Here is a 25,428-nt window from a genome sequence, read left to right as displayed (position 1 = left end):
TGAAAACACATACAGTCCTTATCAGAGAGAGCTTGTCCTTTTGGTAAAACAACAAAAGAGTATTCATTTCAGGTAGCTTGATATCACCTTAATGTCCTGAACAGCTCAGATGAATCCATTCTTTGCAAGTATAAGTTAAATAAACTGAGTATGGAGGTCTGAATTCTTTCCCTGAACCAACATTGTGCATATCATATAACTTCAATAGTCTGCCCATGAACAAAAGATTTCAGACTGCACAGGACTTATTTTCATTAAACCACATCACTCTTGTCTGCTTATCAGACAGAACTGCTGCTACTAAGATTTCAGTCTTCCTTTGGCTTGCTGCTTGTGACAGTAGCTGCAATTTCCAACATGGAATTTATCTAGCTTAAATGTAAATGCCTGAAATATAGACCTCTGTGTTTTTCTTCTATTCTAAAGTATAAAATTAAGATAAACTAAATTGTTGAGCAAACATCATCATATGTATGTAGGAGACAAAGTGTGTCCGGGTGAGGAGTTTTGTCCCTATGACAGAAAAAAACCCTTACTGTGGAGCAACAGTGCAAAAGCCACCAATGTTCTCTGAACAAAAATAACATCCAATAAACTCTGTTAAGAAAGCTGTTTGCATGCCTATGCTCTTCCATCTATGATAAAATAAAGAAAATAAAAAAATAATACTACATTCTACCATGACCTAAAGTCACGCTAGATGAAATTGTGAACAGAATATTGTACAAAAAAAAACCCCTAAAACTAGCATTCAGGTAGATTTTTTTTTTTTTTTAATGTCATCTGAAATCCCCAGGAAGAAGAAAGAATGAATTGCCCTCTGGTTGTAAAAGGTTCTCTGAATTCTGAAAGCCATTGACAAAAATGAGCCTGTTATTACCATTATCAATTAGTGCAGAGACTGTAAAGGGCAGTTACCCAGATGCGTTCAGCCTGAATCTGCATCAAAGACTGCATACAAGCTTCAGGCACTTTCTGTTGGCATGAGTGCTTACTGCTTTTAAGTAGGAATTTTCTTTCTCTCTTTAGACATGGACAAACTTTGCGTGATTTTCAGAACATAGTGTTGAAATTAGGTTTTTTATTATTTCATTTCTCCTTAGAGGAAGGGATTTTGTAAGATCCATCATTTACAAAGGAAAGCTGAGAAAGTCATGGAAATGTGAAGCACTTTGAAAAGAGACTTGTGGCTCCGTTGCTCCTCGGTATCTCTATTTTAAAAAACAAGGAATGACACTTCCCTAGTCTCTGTAGATCATATGAAAGAAAAAGTTTGCAAATTTTTACATCTTTTTCAAACATCTGAGTCGTTTTGGTAAGTCTTCAGCTGATTAGAAAATCAGAGATTCCCTTGTATTCTTAATGAAGTTATTTCTAAGCATCTTCAGGACTTGCATTCAAATGGCATGTTTCATGAGCATAGCAAAAAGCTGAAAATATCAAATTTTGTTTCCCCTATACTATGACATATCAGTGGGAAAAACTCAGTATCAGAAAATTTTGAATTAGATATGGATACAGTGATTGAACACAAATGTCCGGTTCCCATTCTCTGTCACTTTCATCTGGAAAACATTTCTTACTTTCAAAAGAATACTAAGTAAATATCATGGATAGATGTCTTATTCCTTCCTGCTTGGTAATTATAGCACTTCTTTTAGTTATACTTCACAGGAACAATTAGTATTAGGTTATATTTTGAGCAGGACTTTATATCTTTTTGTATTCAGAAGTACTGTTATTTTCTGATGCTGAGCGGGAGATGTCATTAATGCTTCTACTTGTAGGATTAACAGTGAAAACTTGCTCCAAATCCTCAGCGAATCCCTTAAATCCTCAATTTAACAGATTTTTTCATGTTCATATGATGAATTGGTGACTCAAATTATTGAATGACACTACCACTGCTTTTTACTCTCAAGAAAACTCTGAAGAAGTAAACTCAGAAATTAATTTAAGAATGAATTATTTCCAATGATCAAGTAGAAATAAATGAAGCAACAACTTTCTGTGAATAAGAGCAGGTAAAATTACAATCCAATGAACAGACCACTTTTAGAAAAGTTTGGAGAACTGAACATTATTCTAGTAGCTGTGTTAGTCATTGTTTAAATACTCTGGCTCCTCTCATAAAAAGATTATGGACCCTTTAGGCCTTGGGTTACCCCACTGCCATTTTTTACCACAATATTACAGCCCTCCATTTTCTACTTGATTTTTGCATCCCACTTACAGGCATACCTTTTTTCTGCTAAAATCTTGCACTGAAGTCATAGAAGGGCTTGGGTTGCAAGAGATCCCAAGGACCATTGAGTTTCAACCCCATTACCATGGCAGGACCACCAACCTCCAGGTCTGGTACAAGAGATTTGATCTCAATAAGACAATGGACTAAATGTGCAGGGAAACAGGGCAGCTGTCTTTAAGACAGTTTTCACCATGCAGTGATTCACAGAAAGTCAAGTGAACCATCATTCTAGTGTCGTTGTTCAAATATATTTGTGTTAAGTTGACAGAGTTGAATTTGTTCAGCTTAGAGAAGTCTCTGAGGAAACTTCATTTAAACCCTCCTGTGCTTGAAGGAGACTTATAAGCAGGAGTGTGACTGCCTTTTTATGTGGTCTGATAGTGATAGAACAAGGGGGAATGGCTTTAAACTAAAAAAGGAGATTCAGGTTAGATGTTAGGAAGAAATTTTTTACTCAGATGATGGTGAGACACTTGAATATGTTGCTCAGAGAGGTTGTGTATGTCCTGTCTGTGAAGGCATTCAAGGCCAGATTGGATGGGATTGTGGGCAGTCTGATCTTGAGGTTGGTAACCCTGCCTATGGGGGGTTGGAACTAGGTGGTCGTTAAGGTCTCTTGCAACCTAAGACATTCTATGATTCTATGATCCCCTTGAAGTAGGGTCACTAAGCAGCCAGACATCTAAGAAGTAAAATAGGACTGTGTAGGGTAGGTTCCATCATTCAACCCACCAGTATTCAGATCTTTTCAGACGTTTTTTGTTTTGTTTTGGTGGATCTACACCAACTATAGAGCTCAGCTACCTCTTTAAAGACAGAAAGAACCCATAGGATTGCCGGGGTGTTGAATTGCAGCTGTCCATGCTGCTTTTTTACAAGCATATTCCTTGACATAGCTCTGACCTATCAAATAATAAACACACAGCTGATGCCAAAGAATGCTCTCAATAACTATTTTGTCAGTTACTTGTTTTCTGGTCCATTATAGATAATTACAAGAAGAAGTACGACTTCTGTCACTGCTTTATTTGCAAGTACATATGGAGCCACCAGGCCACTATTGCAGTCAGTGGGAAAATATATAATTTTGGTTCGCATGTGGCAAGGAGAACAAAGTTCTCCTCATTTTGTCCCACTTCATCATTTCCTACTTTTTTTTCATTTTCAACTAGAAAGCAGAAAGGTCAGTGCTGGATAAGTAACTTTAAAACTGGAATAGACTTCTGCATTCCAGCTGGCAGAAGCAATTTAGAAAACAGGCTTTCTAGCTCTTTGATTTGAAAGATATTATATTGCCCAGCAGTGAATTGCACTCAAAAGTAATGGGACTGCACTGCTGTCAAACAGGGAATGCAGGAATGCTGCTCAATTTTCTCTTTGTGCAGAAGTATTTCATCTTACAAGAACAAATCTGGTGATTAATTTAACTAAAATATAATGCATATAGTTGAGTCTGATATACACGAAATGCTGTCTTTCTCTTTGAATATTTGAAAAATGAAGTGATAATAGCAAGATGTAATTTCTTTTTGTTACATTAACTCTGGTGCCACAGACAGCAGTTTAGTTTGAAAGGAATTATGACAGGTCATCTAGTTAAATTCAAGCAAACCCACACATATTTGTTGTTTAAGGGTCTTGTTCATCTGTTTTGAACATTTCCAAGTATGGAGATGCCTGTTCCCATATTTGATTTTCCACTCTTTCATGTTTTTTCCAAATACTTGAGCAGAATTTCTCATGTTATAACTTCTGTTTATTGACTCTTGTCCTGTTTCTGTACACTTCCAAAAAGAGTCTGTTGGCCTTGCTCAGGTGCATCATTGTCTTTCTTCTAGTGGAAAACTTAAATGTGCACACAGTTGTCACAGGTGCCAAATAAGTTTTTAAACCTACATTTTTGATAATACGCCAAATATGTAGTTAATTTTCTTTTACATTATGATGTACTACTCATTCATTATCAAGTTGTTGTTTGCCAGAATCCTTAAGTCCTCTTCTGCAGAGGCACACCTCATTCAACTGTCCTGTTTCATAGGGATATTCCATTGCAGATGCAGGACTTCACATCTGCCCTTTTCAATTGCACCATTTTACCTATATAGATAAATGTGAATTAGACTACTCCCCCTATGTATTTAGTTCATTAAGCTTATTTTTTCAGTTTTAAGTGGTAAATGTTGGTGTTCTTTCATCAGTTCATTCAGAAAAATCATCCAGGGAAGGGGATGAATAAAGGAGTTTCCTAATACACATTAATAGGCAGACATGGAAAGATATTTGCTGTCAAGCTCTTGCTAGAGACTCTGAGAATTTGGTCTCACTAAGGAAGCAGTTTTGATGAGTTGGACTCACTTTTGTAAGCTGGCATAGCTGGGGAGCAGTAACAGCTGCTAAACCTCAAGCAAGGAAGAAAAACCTTGCAGAGACCTTCTAAAATATATGGGAATTCTTGACCAGGACAATGTGTCTGGAGATCTGTAGGACAGTTTTAACCATTTAGGCATATAGGTGAACAAGTTCTTAGGCCCAGAAAGGCTTGAGTTAGTGATACAAGTGAATACAAGTAATACAAAATGACTTGTGTTGACAAATCTGTAAAAACTATTAAAAGAGAAGGCCAAAAAAAAAAGCCTTCAGTAGAACAGTGGAAACTAGAAGACAAAAAAAAGTGCACCTGATTTGTGACTACACTGGAAGGGAGGAATAACTTAGGCTTACTTTGATTTAGAAGAAAAAATAAAAATAAAAAAATAGCAGGCAAACATCTCTTCAAACAGTTGTAGCAGCGGGAGCTCCATGTCGGTGCGATAAAGCTGCAGTGCCGAGCAGTGCTGAAAGGGGGCAGAACGGGCTCTCAGTTGCGGCAGGCTGTAGTGTGAGGCTGGTTTTTGTCATGCTATGAACACAGTCACAATGTAATATTCGATTTCAGTATTGAGAGCAGAGGCACCTGTTGTCAAGACAGAATGCTAAGCTGAATCTCTGTCTATTATTTTCCATGGAATTCACTCAATATCAGCTTTATTTTCAGACTATATTTTAAAAATATTCTGTGACTTGCCTGAATTCTCATTTTCCAAAGTGTATCACGTACAGCTGTTAGCTTAAAACCTGAAACAGTTCCACAAGGAAGCGGTATTTCATACATGCTCTGCACTTTGCAGAGTGCTTTAACTGAATAAACATAGATTCTTTTTTAATCATTATGAATTACTTGAAATGAAACATGCTATTGAATCATTCTCTATTCTTCTATCTGTGAAAGGTTGATGGGATTTTCTTTCTGTAAGTTAGTTTCCTGGAGCTAGATTCAGCTAAATCTACAGATTCCAGGGCAACTAGTTCCAATCAGCCTTCTGCCCTGCAAAAGTCCTAAGCACATCAGAAATTCTCTCCAACCATTCCAAGAATGTGTGGCTAAGTGTTGGTCATAGCAATGAATGTTTATGCAGAAGTGGGTAACCAAGGTATCCCAAAATGATAACTTTGTGATTAAGGATGATTTTGGGAATGTGAGAGTTTGGCTGCCTATGAACTTTAAGTAGAAGTTAGTCTGTGTCACTGCTGTAGCAAGCTGGATAATGTGAAGGACATCTCTTGTCTTGAGAATCCTCGCAACATATTTCTCACTACCTTATTTTTGAAGAAAAGAGCCTCAACTGTGAGCAAACTTTCAAGGCTCTGTATTCCAGCTTCCATACTCACACACTGATTTATCTCACTTGGCTATGACATGATTTTTATATTATTTATATCAAAGAGGAAAGCAATATAAATATACTAAATATTGGTCTAGACAGATCTCTGAAATGTAATCTTCATGCGAAAACTTCATGGATGCTGTACAAATCAGACACAGTTCATAAATTTAAAAATGATTGCTCAGAAAAACTGACTTTTTATTTATAATAAGGGCTAAAAGACATTGCTCCCAGAAGCTTCCTTTCCCTTAAAGGTAAAAAGCCAGAAAATCCCTTCATGGATTATTAGCTGTTTTCTTCTACCTTCATCAGGAACTTAAAAGAGTATAGAGAATGTACTTAAAATGTGCAGAGTTAGGTCACATTTTCAATGCATCTTTCCTTCTCTGTGAGGAGGCAAAACTCTGTATGCTCCTAAACTGTGCTTATGTCAGCACGTTTATTTACTCTCTCCGCAGAATGTTGCAGGTGAATGTAGGTGAAGATAACCAACGAGCTGCATGCAAACTCTGGATCTGACATGTCTGCAGGAAGGTTTTGAAGAACCAGTTATTCCTTATGTAAAAATGAAATGTGGGACATCATAAAATAGAATCATAGAGTTGCTCAGATTTGAAAAGACCTGAAAAGATCATTGAACCCAACCACAACCTAACCATACTACCCTAACCAACAACGCTCTGCTGAATCATGTCCCTGAGCCCCACATCCAAATGGTTTTTAAACACATCCAGGGATGATGATTCAATCACCTCCCTGGGGAGCCTATTCCAGTGCTTAGCAACCCTTTCTGTAAAGAAGTGTTTCCTGATATTCAACCTAAACCTCCCCTGGCACAACTTGAGGACATTTCCCCTTGTCCTGTCACCTGTCACCAGTGAGAAGATACAAACCCTGTTCTCACTGCAAGCACCTTTCAGATATTGGAAGAGAGCAATAAGGTCTCCCCTCAACCTCTTCTTCCCCAGACTAAAGAACCCCATATCCTTCAGTCTTTCCTCGTAGGGCATATTCTCCAAGCCCTTCACAAGCCTTGTTGCCCTTCTTTGGATCTGCTCCAGCACTTCAATATCCTTTCTGTACTGAGGTGCCCAAAACTGAACACAGTACTCAAGTGATCAATGCCGAGTACAGGGCAAGATGACTTCCCTAGTCCTGCTCACCACTCCATTCCTCATACAAGCCAGGATGCCATTGGCCTTCTTGTCCACCTGGGCACACCACTGGCTCATATACAGCCAACTGTCCATCAGTACATCAAGGTCCCTTTCCATCAGGCAGCTTTCCAACCTCTCTTCCCCAGGCCTGTAGGGTTGCCTGGGGTTGTTGTGACCAAAGTGCAGGGCCTGACACTTGGCTCTATTGAAACTCATACAGTTTACCCTGGCACATTGATCCAATCTATCCAGATCCCTCTGTAGTGCCCTTCTCCTCTCAGGCAGATCAACAACACTCCCTCCCAACTTGGTGCCGTCAGCAAACTTACTGATGCACTCAATCCCCTCATCAAGATCATTGATAAAGATGTTAAATAGGAGTGGCCCCAGTACCATCAGTGGAGCTGCAGACACCTGGAAGGTGTATTACTGCCAAAATAGGGACAGCAGATGAATACAAGTAATGTGCACAACATTACAATTATATTACTGTAGTCGACAAATGGAAGATATGAATCCGAAAAACAGGGTCTCGTGTTAATTAGGGAAAAGAAACCAAGCCAGATATTTTAAATTTTTATTTGTCAGACTGAAGTAACAGCCTTTATACAGCACAATTTGCATAATTTCTCAAGATACAATCACAAAAACATGACATGGATTTATACATAAAGTGAAAACAGACAGATTTACAAGCATTTTTGTACAATTCTCATACAGCTTTAGATTCAGATTTTACAACCTTTAGAACAAGTCTGTATTGTTTTCTCTGATGAATCTGGAAGCAAAATGAAAATTAAAAGAAATTCAAACCAAAATGGATATTAACAAACCACCATCTAGGCATGCAACATTCACTGTGGAAACATTACATTTCTCCAAGGACAAATATTTTTTTGTGATTTTGTGGGTATTTTTTGGCATTTCTGGATTTTTTTAAACATTGGGTATGCTGTACACGTTGTCTGTAGCATGACAGCACACACGCTACTCAGCCATTACTGAGCACCTGAGCACATCACTGAACATCTATAAGATACAATCAAATAAGGACAGATTTACATGCTTGGATGTTAGATGGAGTTAATAATTTAAACTTAGTTTGTTTTACAAAAAAGTGTACTTATTTACAGGGTAACAAATTAAGAAAACGGCTTTCTCTCAAATTTTCTATTTTGAGTTATGGATATCTATATATATTATAACTTTTGTGATCATTAGTATATTTGCTTATTTATTTTCTTTAAATAATAAAACAAAGCATACAGAAAACATCAAAATGTTTCTTATGATTTAAAGAGAGAGTATCCGGATTCATCTATTCCTTCTATTTTCCTTCTAAAGGCAACATATATTCACATAGAACGATAGATCCTGCATGCCAGGTGTACTGAAAATTCACAAGGCATGGAGGAATAGGGTTTAAATATAATGTAAATGGATGCTTACACTAATTTTCCTCTCTGTTTCATTACCTTTATAACTTACACTCAAACAAATGCAAATTTTCTCTGTTATTCACATAGGTATATACATATCTAGATATATACTCAAATAATGGAATCTGGGACATTCAACATTGTAGCAATGAAAATAAAGTACTTAAAAATAGTGTCAGTTATGATTCAAATAATAATTTAAAAAAATACTATTAACATCTTTATGATATCTCCATGAAACTAAATCCTAATTAAATAATCTCTATTGGGCACACACTACCTTACAATATAGTAGATGTCTTCTTTTTCTTCATCATCATCCTCAAAGAAAGAATCATTATCAGCTGGTTACCAGCTACCATATCCCACAAGCATGCAGACACCCAGCATCCAGAAACATAACTCAGACATTTCCTAGGTCTTGATTTAAAGGCCTAGTTAAGTCAAGAGAACAGTTGTTTCTGACTTTAGCTGGTTTGGATTGGGTTTTTGTTTCTTCCACAATAGATCCATGCAATGTAAAAATGTGGGTAATAAAGAAGCAGCACTCATTGCCCCTGGATACTATCCCTTTAAAGTGTAATGATAAAGAACTAGCTCAACATTCATCATAGAAACTCTCATGTCTATCTTTTATCAGGAAAAAAAAAAAACAAGTGGTGAATTGCTGCTCATTGTATGCACAATAATCATGACCACATTTGAAATCCCTGTCATTTGTAAACACACACACTGTGCTTTTGCTCATTTTTCAGCTTGTTTCCACTACACAAGGCCTTGAACAAAGAAGCAGCTTCAATCTCTGTTGAATGAGCAAATTTATGAATAAAAAAGTTTAAATGCCTGTGCTCTTGCCTACCTGAACTATGCATCTTTAAAGTAATTGTCAGAATGTGCAAACTCATTAATAACCTATCACTCACAAATGATTAAAGCTGCTGTCACATCTAAGCATTTTTTTTGGCCAGATAACAGAAACAAAAAATAATGAGAAAAAAGTGAAAAAAAATACCAAGATATATACAAAAAAGGTAAAAAAAATACCAATAGTCCTTGTTTGATTATTTTTTAAAAAACATTGTCACAAGAGAGATTTTCCTGACTTCATACATAAAACAAAGCAAAAAAAAAAAAAGAAGAAAAAAAGCATTCAAATATGAATCTGTGTTGCATAGAGTGATTCCAGTACAACCTAGAAATTTGGTCAAAAAAAGGAACTTGGCACACTTTGGACATGTCTTCTGACCTCTAAATGTTGCTGCCTTGGAAAAGAGAGAGAGTGTGGGCCCAGGTCTGTCCCTGTCCTGTCCTGTGCAATACCTAAGGAGCCCATTCTTGCTGCAGCTGTCCAAGACTGGCTTCACTCCTGACAAACTCTGCTCTTTGCTTTTCATGATGGGAATCAAAACTGCAATTCCAACATCCAGAAACATGTTGTGTGTTGTTCAGAGAATCAAAGATGCTTGAATTAAACCAGTTGCTGACAGCTGATTAACAGGCAAAGATAGCTGTTCCATACAGCAACAGCTATACCAATCAACACAACTATTATATAAAAATATTGGCCACATTTGTATACATTGTGAGAGCAAAGCACGCCTGTCCTCTTTCTCAATTAAGAGTGATGATTACAGGCTTCCCAGGAAGACAGCCAGATATTTCTCGATCCTGCTGGAAGTCTCCATAGCAACTACCAGCATGACTTGCTGTCTTTATAATAAATCTTAGCAAGAACAAAATTACCAGCAGTTTGCACAAAATTGCACACCTCATGGCTTGTACTTTGCACAGTTATTGAAACTGGACTATTTTTTTTAATTTTTTTTTTTTTTTAAAGAAACGACAACCACAGCATAGCCATCAGGAATGCAAGATAACCCACCAAAAGAGAAACACACATGTCAAATATATCCACACACAATTTTTTTTTGTTTGTTTGAAGGGTCTTTGTCTTTGAAATATTTATCCTCTTATAAAAACATACATAACATCAAAACATTCAGGATGTTTACAATAACTCTAGAGGACTTTTAAAATGTAAGAGAGGTGAGGTACACACATACTGGTGAAAGCATAAAATTCAACATTAAAGCACACCCCCTACTTCCACTGTCAGTGGCATTGTGTTTAACAGATAGGATTTAGATAAGATTGCTCTGCTTGCAAGTCTAGCAGGCTACCAGCAGGTTATCAGCAGATTAATGGGAGTTTCTCTGGTGCATATATCTTTAATATTTTCTGTGTGTTTCTTGTCATATTTCTGTTATTTTAAGTTGGTAAAGATAAATCAAAAACTCTATGTAAGAAGTGTCATTAGATTAATTGGTGTGTGGTTTTATAATGGTCAGTCCAAGTTCAGAATGTGCTAAGCTTTATCTTTCCATTTTTTCATTTATTTATTTATTTTTTAAAATATGTATTATTTTCAAAAATAATATTTTCATCTGATCTTGTACAACCTCTGGAAGTGTGCTACATAAAAAAATCTTCAGAAAACAGATGAAGACACACGTTAAATGATTTGTGAAAAGTACTTATTGGTCAAGAAAAATAAAAGTCTGAAGTGCACAAATAAGATAATTTTCTTTTTAACTATGTAAAGGTCATGAGGTAATATTTCAAGGGAAACCATTTTCTAATGAAGCTGTGAAATATTAACTAACTTCTGAGGAACAGGAGAGTTAGTACCACATTGACTCTTGTTTTTAAAGGAATTGTTTTCCTTAAAAGCTCTTCTTTTTCCTCAAAAAATAATAAGAGGAAAAATGCAACACCCAACTTAAACCATCTCATGCAGCAGTTGCTCCCCAAAGTGACCTAACTGCTCAGTTGCAGTCCCTGAATTTTTGACAATCTTAAGTGTTGCGAGTTGCCTTCCTATTTACTTCTTTCATAACTCAGTACTCAGATATTGAACTGAGATACCAGAGGATATTCTCAATTTTAACTCAACAGCCCTCAGGCAGGTGCCATCCTGGTATCTCTTCTCTTTAGCTTTTAGGTGACGTTGACAATGAGCCCTGCACTGATCAGGGTAGTGGTCTACAGCTCCAAAATGTCCACGGGATAGTCGACAGTTTGTCATCTCCGTATAGTTTTTGAATAAGACTGATTATTGAAAAATAGAAGAACTAGCTGAAATAGTTGTGTTAGCCTCAGTGCTTGTATCTCCTCTATTCCAAATTTTGTTAAAGCTGCTAAAAAGTAGGGTGAAGTACAGTGTCATTGAAATCGAAACAGCATTCTTTCTTCCCGATGTAGTACATTTTACATACTGTCTTTTCTTTTCAAAACCACATTCTAAACTACAAATCACTAGTATATTTTTATCCATTTCATTCTAGAACAGTGGTTTATATCCACTGTTAACACACTGAAACAAAAAAAAAACAACAGTAAGGTCTGATTCTCCACACCATAATTTTTAAAGGGAAAAGAAAGAAGGAAAAAAAAGTAATGTAAAAGAACATTACCACTCTTGCAAATACATTGCAGTTTTGTCAAGTGGCATAATATCACTACAACAAAAGATCCTAAAGTGCAGAGGAATAAGTTTGCACTTCTAATAGGTGAGATTTGGAAAGTTAGTCACCCTAGGTGCTTTTGCATAAAATGATCTCCTTCTGGTTACACAGGAAACCAGACTGCACTTTACATCACACTGCCTCCAGCTGCAGCCAAACTATGCATTAACACCTGCTTTCCAGCCTTCATTATTTCCTTCACAGTTACTCTCTTCACAAAGAGTCCATCAACACGGAGCCCTCGTAGCAGTCTTCATTTCAAACAGCCTAACTTCTGGGCCCAGGTTCTTGTTTTTTTGTTTGTTTGTTTGTTTTGTTTTGTTTTGTTTTTTACTTTGCTGTCTTTTGCAGCAAAACAAGTGTACTAGCCCTCATTTAAATGTGCTATGTAGCCCAGAGACTGCTCTTTTCTACTTTGTATTCAGAAAGACTAGCTAAACACAATGATTTCAAACAATAGTCTTGGAGTGATACTTTTATAGCAGACTCTTTTGCGCCCTAAGCAGACAGCTCTGCTCAGTGTGTTTGTGTAGAGCTGACCAACAGTTTGTGCCAGTTTACTATTCTTTTCCTTAGATCCACTTTGTCAAGCCAGATATAAGCTTCCCCAATCAGCGTTTTTTTCATAAACTTCCCTCCATTGGAGACAAGCAGAATCTGGGAAAATAATAATAAAAGATAGTTATCAATGTGTATAATAAAATACTCTACTTGCTGGCAAACACAAAAGATTCACAGATATTGAGCTCTACTTTCTGGTTTCACAGGAAAGAAACACTGTCCATAACCCTTTGAGTAGGACCATCTTCCCAATAGAAAAAGCCCAGTGAAAATTGCTCTTTCACCTTTTTCTATTTTATTACCACAGTATGTAGTATCTAGAAGATGACAGTCTTGAACTTCAGTGAGTAAATTGTTCAGCTGCTGTTTTGCAAAGAAAAACACAAGGTCAAGTTTTAACTTAAAGGTTAAATCTTTATGCCAATGTACAAATTCTTTAAGTTCATGGATGCTGGACAGTGTCTGATATATTAAAAAACAAACTCAAAACAGAGAAGTGTGCAAGAAATTCCAGAGTCCGGGCTTCCAATTTCAGCAGGAGGTAGTCCAACTTAAAATGTTGACTGGGTCAGGAATCCCATCCTTGCTATGTCTTTGCTGAGAGCCAAAACATTGATTTCATGATGCCTCAGTCATGCCGAGTGGGAAGGGAAAGAATTTGACCAAGGAACTCATGTGAGTTCTGAAGGCTGGGTGTCCAACACTCTCCCTGATTTATCTTACAAGCATCACGTTTTCTAGCTAAGCAGTTCAATGTCATGCAAGGAACAACTTCCTTCCCTACAGGCATGATTCGTTCTTTGGATTTATTGATCCATTCTAGATGTTTCTGGGAGGAATACATTTGATAACAGACATACTTCAAGGGAGGGGTGTGTTATAACTACATAATTGGATAATTTCTAGAATTTCTTAATTTTTGAGTAACCAAATAAACAAGTTCATTACTAATTTATTTTTTATCAACTTTCTATGTTTTTCAGAAAGAAATAGAATTTATGAAAAAATGCATTTCCATGATTAGCAGAAGGTTAGCAATCAGAGTCACGAGCAGACCTAAGAAAACAAGTTAAGGATAACAGCAGGAGGCTGTCACTCTCTGTATGAAGCATATGTCACTCCTCTGTATGTAGGAGAGAAATTGGAGCTTTTTTTCCCTTGGTTTCACAGGTATAGACAGCAGAAGAATGTCAGGACTCAAAAAAAGTTGTATCTCACTGAGATCTTGAAGGAGACTATACAATAACAGATACCTAACAGAACTGTAGAAGAATTGGAATATTCAGTAATCAAAAATTTTAACATTTCTGCACTTTGCTCCATTCTGATATTTATTTTGACAAAGTCAAAAAAGCAAATTTTACATTACAACAGAAATTTTAAACAGAGGGGGAAAGAAATCTGCAATTATTTTTCTGGATGAATTTTCCATTTTTCTGGCAGTATTTCATACCACAAAAGATACCTATCTGGACAGGTTGGACACCTCCATGTGTGTCAGTCAACGAATTTGAAGAGGGAGGACCAAATGAGTTGGTCACAAACATGGAATTATTAGGAAATCCCAATTCACTAATCAGAAAGTCTGTCCCTAGGGAACTAGGCAGCCTGGTGGTTTTCTAGGTCACTTTGATGAACAACTGAAAGACTGGCAAGCTAAGCCAAAATCTCTGTTGAAAACATTCTTTTTTTGATTACTTTCATATAGAACATTCTGAATTTCTAATTGCAGACAGCTAGTCAGCCAGGAGCTAGCTAAGGAGCAAGACAAAGGAGCCAGCAGCCCAGTGCTTTCCAGAAGGGTCCCAGGTGGGTTGCCAAGGAATAGAGAACTCAGGAAAGCGAGCTGCTAGGGGCTGAGATAAATGCCTGTCTGAAACTTGTCAAAATATTTTCTACAGAATGTTTTGATTCTGTCACATCAACATTTTGGGGCAGAAAAAATTCTAACAGAAATTTTCTGTATCTTCTGTCCTTGATCCTTTTCTCCAATCCTACTAGCTAGATCCCTAGTAGCTGTCTTTTCTAGTTTGTCATTAAATTCCAGCCTTGTTATCCTGAATCAAGTAGTCCCAGTTCCTTTCTTTCTTTTTTCTTGCTCTCAATATTCATGACCAGGCAAGTCTAGATTTTTTTTTTTTCATTTTCATTATTTTTTTAACTCCATAGTCCATGATTACATTTTCATGGTTAATATTTGCAGATTTTGCTTATTACCCTATTGATTTTTTGGATTGCAGATCTTTGTCCTAATTTTTAACTCTAGTTGATTCCTAATAATGTGCTTTCTGTGACTAATATGGTTGATTTCTTCTTAATCCCTCTCTCTGGTCTACTTTTCCTTTGCTATCTCCCAACTTCATTTTTGTTCTATACATTCTGTTTTGGTTTCCTTTCTTTCTTCCCAGATCTCTTCTGACAGTGCCCATGTCTTTGCTCCTAAATGCTCATCACTCTTAAATTCAGCATTCAAATCAGCCACCTTCATACTTTCAAGTAGGAACAGATTGACTGACAGGCACGACAAGCATATTAAAACATATGTACTGAGTCAGACCAAAGATCTCTCTAAGCAAGTGTTTTGCTTCCAGATATGCAGAGCGTTATGCATAGGATGATAATAATCATGCAGTGGTACAATCCTGAGATACCTACTATGTTCTATTGAAGGTCAGTTCAAGAAGAATTTAGATAATGCTCTCAGAAATATGGTTTGATTTTTGGGTAGTCCTATGGAAAGCCAGAAGTTACACTGGCTGATCTTTCCAATTCTGTGTCATTTTCTGATCACAAATGGTATGTTTGTGTTTAATTACTTATGAGGTATTGTTAACATGAATTTATTAAATGATTTTATCCAGATAATTTTTCCATGAAATCATTTAGCATACAAAATAGTTTATTGTAACGTATTTTATAGTTCAGGCTCTAATTTGCATGAAGAAGTAACAACTTCTGTTTGCTTTAAACTTGCTACTTACTAGTTTTATTTGTGATCCTACAGTTGTGTGCTCAAAGGCGCAGGGATAAAGAATATCCATGCCAGTTACAAAAAAGAGACTGCAAAAAAAGAGCCTTTTTTTCTGTTAGATGTAGTGTTCAGCACCAGACACATCACAGTGTTTCTGATTTCACCTTGCTGTGTCTCAGGCTGGCTGTTCCCATGACTACCTCCCTTATTCCTTAACAACTTGATAGTTCATTTTCCCACACAACTCTGTGGGTTCTTCTTTCCTGGCCTCACTCCTTCAAGCTACCATTACAGGTAAAGTTTTAAGAGGAATTTTAACTCTTAAACTTTGGCAAGACTTTATTGACGACATCAATTTTTTCCATGTAATATAATCGCTAGTAGATTTACTCAATCTGTTTAATCGATAAGGATGTTAGGATGTCTTAACACGGGGAAAGCTATATCTATTTTTTGTTGGCTCCATTTCTAAGAAGCTTACATTATGGCTTTAGTTTTAATATTATAGCCAATAAATCTAATGTAGGCATGTAAGTTATTAATCTAATCATATTCATCAAAACTTAGTCGACATGTTAGTAATTCAGTTTTAAAGGTATTCTCAGCAGACACTGAAAAACTCCTTCAATTTGCTTTTAAGATTAGCATGCAGTTACCCCTGGAATTGTTCATCATCTCCACTGACTAGATGAACACGAATAACTCATACAGTTATCTACTCATGTGAAAGCAATGGAAATAGATAAAGTAAATTCTACCTCTCCAAATAAGTGTATCTGACCAAATCTGTCTAAATCAATGAGAAGAGGCACTATTCCTGAATTCCCACAAAACCAAACAAAAACAAAACAAACAAAAAAAAAACCACCAAAGAAACAAATAAATCATTTGGTGTGTCACAGACCAAAAATATCTCTTTTACAAACATACACAGAGAATAGTATCTAAGTTAGCATGTTTAAGTTGGATGATACAACAAACTTTCCAAAGATATTTAAAAAGTGTATATATATATATTTTTTGAAAATGAGTAATTTCTCTAGAAGATTTTAAGAACAGGCTACGCCTTCACTTTTCAGAGTTGGTCTATAAATACTCTTCCTCACTGTGAGGTAATAGATTAAGTAATCTTGGTGAGTGTCCTCCATCTGGGATGGAGTTGATTCCATTATTTACTGGATATTTCTGTTCTTTACTTTTGTAAATTACTTTGTAATTTTCTCTTTTCAGCAAACAACCAGGCTAGAAGATTGATCTTAAGTGCCCATAGATCAGCATGAAAAACATATAAAATCAGATAAAATAAGATGCAGGATTACCTGAAGAGAATGTCCAGCAGGACTCAAGCTAAATCTAAACGTTTCGTTGAACGAAGGCTCTCGGTCATGCCTACATACCCTGGTTTTCTTCTTAATTACTCTCTTCTGGGTAGAGACGTTCACAACATAAAGTTTCACATACAGGTCTGGAGAAGAACAGTTCAATAAACTAAATACAGAAACTTTCAAATAGTCATTGCTAATAACTTCAATGCAGGGAAATGCTGAGAATAAATAGAGCAAGGTACTCTACAGAGCCATGTTCTGTTCTCATTTACATTGTGTAAAAAATGGAACCGCTTCTCTAAATTCAAGGAAATTACATTGTATTGACAACACTGTCATTGAAAGAAAAAATATTATTAGTAACATGAGTATCTCATTTTTAATAAACTTTTATACCAAAATACAACTTTTCACTAGATCTTTTATAACCTAAGGAGTAATAATTTTTATTAAAGCTAAAAATGATTAATTTTTAACAATCAAAAGTGCTTTGAAAAAGGGATTAACTTCTGAGAGTTAATTTGTTTCTACAAAATGTTTTCACTTTCATTAAAATTAATAGGAGCAAAGAACACTTCAAATGTTATCCTATAGAATTTGTCAATCTGATTAGGAAGCAATTTCCTTTCCTATTTTAATGGTGTTGTTAAAAGACTTCAGATCCATCTTATTTTATGTTTTCAAAGTATCATGAAGCTATTTTTTGTGAAATACCTGGTAGATGATCTGGAGATTTAAACTTGTATGTGATATTTCTGCACTGAAGGATTTCTACTATCAGTTGTTCTCCATCTGTCTTCATTTCCTTTTTTAATGCAATCTTGATTTCACCCATAACTTGTGTTTTACCTGGAAAAACAGAAAAAAAAAAAAAAGAAAGAAAAAAAACAACAACAACAACAACTCAAATAAATGGAAAAGGAAAGGGATTGCATTTTTACACTTTCTCCCACAGCATCCGTTAATGAAATTATTTAGCGTAGAATAAATGAGTGGATAGTGACTTGGGCTGAGAACTGGCTGAGCTCAGAAGACTGTGATCAATGGCAGAGTCAGGTTCTGGGTCAGTACTGGGTTTGATCTTGTTCAGTGTCTTCATCAGTGACGTGGATGAAGAGATCGAGTCCACCCTCAGCAAGTTTGCTGATGATACAAAAGAGAGGAGTGGCTGACACATCAGAAAGCTGTGCTGCCATTCAGTGAGAGATGGACAGACTGACGATTTGGTCAGAAAGGAACCTTATGAACTTACAAGAACAAGAGCAGGGTCCTGCACCTGAGAAGGAATAAACGTATACATCAGTATGGGTTAGGGGATAATCTCCTGAAAAGGAGCTTTGAGAAGCACTTAGGGGTCCTGGCAGACATCAAGTAGGCCACGAACTAGCAGTATGCCTTAGTGGCCAAGAAGGCCAGTGGTATCTGGGGTGCATTAAGAAGAGCATGGCCAGCAGGTCGAGGGAGGTGATCTTCCCCTTCTACTTTGCCCTCTTGAGGCGACATCTGGAGTGCTGTGTATGGATCTGAGTTCAAAAAAGACAGGGATCTCCAAGAAGAAATCCAGCAGTGAGTGACAAAGATGATGAGGGTCCTGGAACATCTCCTGTATGAAGAAGGGCTGAGAAATCTGGAATTGTTAAGCCTGGAGAAGGCTGAGAGGGGATCTTAGCACTGTTTATAAGTATCTAAAACAGGGGAATCAAGCGGATAAGGCCAAGCTCTTTTCAGCGATGTGCAGGGACAGGACAAGGAGCAATGAGTGAAAACTGCAACATGGGAAGTTCTATACAAACATGACAAAGTTTCTTTACTGTAATGGTGACAGAGTACTGGAACAGGCTGTCCAGAGAGATTGTAGAGTCTTCTTCTCTAGAGATACTGAAGAACAGCCCAAACACTTTCCTGTGCAATCTACTGTAAGAAACCTTCTTTAGAAGAGGGATTGGACTTGATGATGCCCATAGGTCTCTTCCAACCCCTACCGTGCTGTGATTCTGCAATTATTTTCTTGTTTTATTTTCTTGTTTTAATTTGGGTGCTTCTGATTGTTTCGTTTGTTTGTTTATTTTTCAAAAGAGATTATACCATTTAGAGGTGTCCAGAAATATTAAGGATGGTGTATTTCTAGGGTGAACAACATAAAAATGCATGCACTTTCATTGTATAAACAGATTATATGCTTCAGGATGTACTTGCTTCAGAAATGATTTTGTTACAATAGCAAAATTTCACTGAAAATCTTTACAAGACATACAGTGGTCACTATATATCATCTTTTCTGAAGCTTTTACATCAAGATAACTAAGTTATTTTAAAAAACAAACAAGTAAACCAAAACAAAATCCCATCAATATTTGATAGGGCACTGAAGAGTAACATTTTGAAAGGCAATGAATTAAGACACTAGTAAAGCATTTCACCTTCCTGTATGAAACAGTATCACTTACATAATTTAAAAGAAAGTGCTCATTGAGACCTTTAAAATAAAGGTGACTTCCTTTCTCACAGGGTCAGAAATGCAAGCCCATTACCTCTACAGTGTATGCATTTTTCTCTGAATCAGCCCACAGATGGAGAGAAAGCACAGAATGTAATGTAGGCCACGCTGTTTCACATTTCCCCTGCCTGTTCTCCCACAAGACTGTATTGAGACCAGGTAGAGCCCAGTCTGACTACATCTTCTAATTGAATACAGTTGTGTAAGTAGAGCTCACATCCTTCAGCTGAATGCCAGCTATCACATCATCAAGTCATAAAGGGGCGTTATGCTTCTGTATCTATTTTTCTGGTACTGTTAAAATATTGTTTCTTCTCTTTAGCCATTAGTGAAAAAGCACATAAGCCTCTGGGAGTCTTTGATACCTAGTTTCTTGTGCCAGCACAATGGAGATTTATCACACTACCATTAAGTTCTACTAGCTGGTGCCAAGATGTTGTAAGGAGAAAAGCAATTCTGCAGAAATTAAACAATTATGATACAAATGGAGAACCTTCTCTCTTAAAGACAAGAAAGCTACCATATAACTTTCTAAAGATTACCTACATGTATTGCAAAGTATTACCAAAATTAAATAATATCACATTAAATAAGCCAGCTGTTGTTTCACAAACGTCCATATGAAACCATGCATTCTGTTGTTTTTTCCATTTAATTTTTTTGGGTGGATCATGATATATAATATATATATATATAATTTATATTTAAATATAATATATATTATATATATATAATTTATATATATAATATAATTAAAAATAATCACTGCTACAACCTGGCCTTTTAAACCTCTGCACAAATTGAAGCTGGAATCTGATTTAGACATATTTCAGATGAAACAGGTATAAACTTACCGAAGAATTATTGAAGTGGCAAAGAGTAAAGCATTAAGAAATTACGTTCTAATTTAGTCAAGCAATCAAGGACTGGAAGGAAAGATGCAGCTGCTTTCTATACACATATGATGGAGTAAATGTTGAAAGGGACTGCCAATTTCAAATTGATTTTGTGTCGTATTTACATTTTACATATATATATCTAAAATGCAACCTTACTGAGGTACAGGATGAAGACCAAAGGCGTGGACATTATCACTGTCTTCAATTTAGGAACAAAGTAGCAAATCAAGTCTTAAAAGATATACCTACAACTAAACACTGTGGTGATTATTTTGCATGGCAACATACTTCTTCTTCCACAACCTGGTGTGGACCAGATTTATTAAATTTCATTAGCAACTAAAAGATGATGGTTAATTAACTAAATTGCTGTGAGGCATTTTGAGAAGTTAAGGAATTTAAGTTTGCTATGATGATGGAAAAAAAAACTTTTACTCTTGCAGAACTATCACATTCTATGCTGTCAAAGGTAAATTAGTTGTTATTTGTCTTAAGTGATTGCTTCTGTAAATCACAGGATGCATCATCTGCACTGCTGCTATCACTATTGAAGTCATTATGAAATAGTAAATTAAATTTCAGTTTTGATTACTATGGATTATGCTGCAATAGCATTTTGATCAGATGCCTGGTGCCAGTAAAAATTACCCAAGACAGCAATAAAGATCTGTCTTTGGTCCATGCTATCAAAGCTCATTCAGCAATACACTTAAATGAGTAGGTTAATGTCACAGGACAATAGCATGAATTTTATCTGGCTTAATTGCCTGAAATAAGCATCTGTCAACACAGTTCAGAGATGTGCAGGTTGACTCCAGGACCACAGTCAGTCTCAGAAAGAGCAAATTGGTTCGTGTTATAAGAAATCTCAGAAGAAAGCTAAAATAATTCAGTACGGAAATCAGGGAATGCAGATCAGGGAAGGAGGGAAATTATGTGATAGTGCAAATAGAAATTATGAGATTATATGAAGCATCACCATGCACGTTCTCCTGGAGAATGTTTGGTAATAAGAAACCTCCATAGATTTTTGTAGCAGTTGTCTTAAAAGCATTTAAGTACAACGTGAAGTGTGCTCCTTCTGAACTTGTGACATTTATAATTAAAGTGTACAAAATAAGCCTATAAATTTCCATTATCTTTCAGTGTAAGATGAAGAGATGAGTAATGATTAGACTATTGTCATCATAAGCATATGATCAGAAATAAAGTCACTTTTTGTTGCAACTAATTTCATTTCCTTAGGTCTTCATCTGTTTTGATACCTTGAGAGATTAAATTAATGAACGTTTGTGCAGTGTTCATTGTTAGAATACAAGCATTTCTTAGCAGCATTTTACCTTGTAGGCATCTAGTGACAGACAAGGTGCAGATATAGTTATTTTTAACACTGTCATTACACATCATTTCTTCCATAACTGAGCAACTCAAATCATAGAATCATAGAATCACAGAATCATAGAATCATAGAATCATCAAGGTTGGAAAAGATCTACAAGATCATCCAGTCCAACCAGCCACGTATCACCTATGCTTAGCTCTGTCTTCATAGCACTGTCCTTTATTGGTTTTCTGTGATCTTTATCTGTGTGTTGACCTAACAGATGGAGACAATAACAATTACATCTCTAACTTAGAGATGCTTGGATTTATTAACTGGGATTGAAATACTGTAAAGAGAGAGTCTTTTTTATTGTAAGCATGAACAAGACTTCAGTGCATGATCTCTAATCCCATGACAGAACATCAAGAACTAGAAATGCTGAGAGGGACCTTTGCCGCTATTATGTTTCCCTCCACTCTTAATCCATAAGTTCATACAGACATAATATTCCATCTACCAAAGAGTGCTGTTGTAGAAAGAATTGTTACTTCTGGATTGATTTAGTACCATTTTGAGAGACAGAAATCTGTTTTTCAGCAGACAGTGGTGCTTCAGCAAAGCAAGATAAAGTTATCATTTTCCAGTAAATAATTCAGAATTACTGTGAATACTGAACATATACTGTTTACATTTAGTACTGGAGTTAAACAACTCCAGCAGAAGGTAAAGCAGAAAGGTATTCACTGTCATTTCGAAAATAAATATACCAAGAATCTGAAATACCAACCAACCAAAATCTTCCAGTATTCGTTTTGGCAAACCTTGTTATCTTTGTTGAGGGGTTTGTTTGTTTGTTTTAGTTAGCTAGTTAGGTTGTTGGTTTTTTGCGGTGACAAATTCTTTTTCATAATGTCTTACATCCTCTTGCTGAGACAACATCTACTGGTGGAACTGTTGTAAAATAATGATGGATGAGCTTTATAAACAATACCTATTAGTGCTTCCAGTTTTTGACCTTTCTGTCCTTCTGAGGTTTTTCTATTATCTCCTGTTTTTTTATCTTTTGTCTTTCTCCCACATGTTTCTTTCTCCCCTGAAAACTGTCAATTTTTCTTCTGTAGGCTGGTTTCACCTTTGTGTTCTCTACTGTAAGAAAATTAGACATCCAATGTAGTCTTAACTACTGCCTTCCAATACTTTAAATAGATATCTTTGGATTTAATGGCATAAGACTGGCTTAATAAATAGACTCTTCAGCTCCCATGATGAGAATGGATACATGCAGGTTCTTAAGTTTGTTGCTTCTCTTGCAATGAGATACTCAATCGGCCCTGCATGGTGCTCTCAACATGTCCCAGGAAAATCTAAAGTGCAGACTGAAGCCACCTCTTTTTTCTCCTGCTCCAAACATGGATTACAGCAGCTGATATATGTTCAGCCTTCTCTTATTTGCCTGCATGAAAACTAGGTGCTAGTACACATGGAGGGCTCAAATTATCCCCTCTCTCACCTGACACGTGCAGGGATACTGTATCAGCCAGTCACACTCCTCTGGGATGGGGGTATAAATGCTGTCAGGAAAATTGGTTCTCTGTGGGAACAAGGGATGTTCCACACTGGGAGAAGGCACAAACTGAGAGAGTTGCTTCTCTCCATTTCCTTTCCTTTTCTTACCCTGAAGACTTGAGCCGCTGTGAACAGCCTGCATATTATGAAATGAGCTAAAAAGATTAATATTTTTCTGTCTCCTCTGATGTGATGTGTGCATAGAATCATGTAATGAGGGAGATAAGAAGAATTAAGAATCTTCGCTCACAGCAAGTACAATTTACAATTCTGTGGGCAGTGTGAATGTCTGGCTTTAAGGCTCAGACATATGAACAAGCTGGCAGATTTATGTTATGATTCCTAGGACTAGCAGGCACTTACATTGCCCACAAAAATTTGAATATACTAGTGAAGAAATTTAGCTTTTATTCCTAAAATTCTTAGTAGGATTAAACAGACTCTTTGGCAGAGAATATTGTTAAGACTTTTTTTTTTTTTTTTTTTTTTTTTTTTTTTGTTCCTGATAAAACACTTTATACATATATAAATATACATTTTTGAAACAAAGACTTGAACTGTAGGCTTATTTTCTTCTTCTTCTTCTTCTTCTTGTTATTATTATTATTATTATTCCTGATGAGGTGTGAAATCTTTCCCAGAAAAAAATAATCTCTGTTCCATTTATTGATCACTGCATGTGCCTCTGTTTTACAGATGTGAACAGACAGAAATAATACTGACTCTGGACTGATGACATGTTTAGACCACTTGAAGTAAAGTAATTCAAAAAATGATGGGAAGATAACATTGATACTTTACAAGTGCTTACACAAGCAAACAAAAAAAATTAAAGATGTATGAGTCCAATTTCATCTGGATTTATTTCTGTTTGGCATCCTAAAAGGCCTTTGCAAAAGTAGGGTAAGTATGTAATGAGTCAATGGGGCAATAAAATTAAAGGAGGTGGACTATGAAAGTAAGCTTCTTTAGTGTCAGAAGGTCAGTGAATGGAATCACAGTATAAGAGATTTCCCAAGAAAAGTTTTTTCAATATTTTAGTGAGAAAAGTATGTGGTGCCATTGAGGCATTTGGAAGAAATAGAAGTTAAGATTTAACTTTAAATATCACGTCCAGCAAATCCAGGTGATCAGAGGTGACTAAAGAGTTTCTTTTCAATTATGAAGATGAATACTGAATACCTGAATTTGAATCAACAGCTGTAGAAAGAGGATTAAAATGGGAAGAGGGAAATCAAGTGTGTTGTAGAACTAATTCCAGTACTACATTCTACTAGATACCTCTGCTTATTTATACTTTTGCAAAAGAGGAGCCTTATATTCTGAGCTGATTAATATTCTCCCTGCAATTCATTTAAATACCAGAATTCTAGCAAACAGCAATGGTTTAGAATAATATACCAATGACAAAGTTAATCAGAAGGAATTCTAGATGTCTAACCCAAACTCTTCTTAACCATGTCTTAGCATGGATAAATGCCTTTTGGAAGATGCCTTCCTTTTCTTCTATGGCAAGTGTGAGGTGAGGCAATAGACTCAAAAAACTGATTTTTAGTCATTGAAACTGAGCTAAAATAATCCAAATACACATCTATCATTTATCATAAGATCAATGAGATAAAACCAAAATGGTTATCAAAATTAATCTATTTTAATTGAACTTCAACGATGTTCAGGCTGGATGTGAAAGGCAGAGTTATGCAGCCTCATTTCTCAAGAAGATCCCCCTTTATACACCTTTGCTCCCTTTCATCATAAATCATGTCACCATAAATCATTTCACCATAAATCATTGCCTTAGCCTAAATATATGTTCACAACCTTCTTTTCACAATTTTAACATCTTACATAAGGAGAAATATCATGTACTGCAGAATCAATTCCATAAAAGATGGCTTGCCATGGCATGTCAGAAATGTTAGTGACTTGCCCTAGCTTTCCAATGGGAAAAAATTCATACAGGGAAGAGAAGTGTTTAATGCCATGCATACAGAAAAACCTGAACCTGGATTAATGCAATGTATTTTAAACCTATTCTATTAAAGTATTACTGAGGAGAAAATGTGCTAATGAGAGAAGAAATTTGCAAATTGTCATTAAAAATGCTTATTTGACTCTGTTCAGTAAAAAGTTTTGCACAATACTACAAAATGATCAGTTAAAGTGAGTGGAAGCTCTTTGTCTGCTGGTTTTTATCTACATAAAAAGTAGGG

At 36.1% G+C, this 25,428-nt stretch overlaps 1 protein-coding gene across 1 annotated transcript in view; it reads right to left on the bottom strand.

Moving 5' to 3' along the window:
• Positions 1-7,678: 7,678 nt before the first annotated feature.
• The window catches only part of PCLO (piccolo presynaptic cytomatrix protein), a 332,768-nt gene continuing 315,018 nt past the window's right edge, over positions 7,679-25,428 (bottom strand). The window contains exons 23-25 of the mRNA XM_085216368.1: positions 17,644-17,778; positions 16,924-17,069; positions 7,679-12,729 (exon numbers count right to left, since the gene is read on the bottom strand). Of these exons, the coding sequence (XP_085072494.1) occupies positions 12,589-12,729; positions 16,924-17,069; positions 17,644-17,778 (422 nt within the window). The 3' untranslated portion in view covers positions 7,679-12,588. The remainder of the gene's footprint in view (positions 12,730-16,923; positions 17,070-17,643; positions 17,779-25,428) is intronic.

The sequence above is a fragment of the Meleagris gallopavo genome, chromosome 1, assembly GCF_905368555.1.
Source record: "Meleagris gallopavo chromosome 1, MGAL_WU_HG_1.1, whole genome shotgun sequence".
NCBI classification, from domain to species: domain Eukaryota; kingdom Metazoa; phylum Chordata; class Aves; order Galliformes; family Phasianidae; genus Meleagris; species Meleagris gallopavo.
Note: the sequence above shows the minus strand (reverse complement) of the source record. Positions and strands in the feature narration are given on the sequence as shown.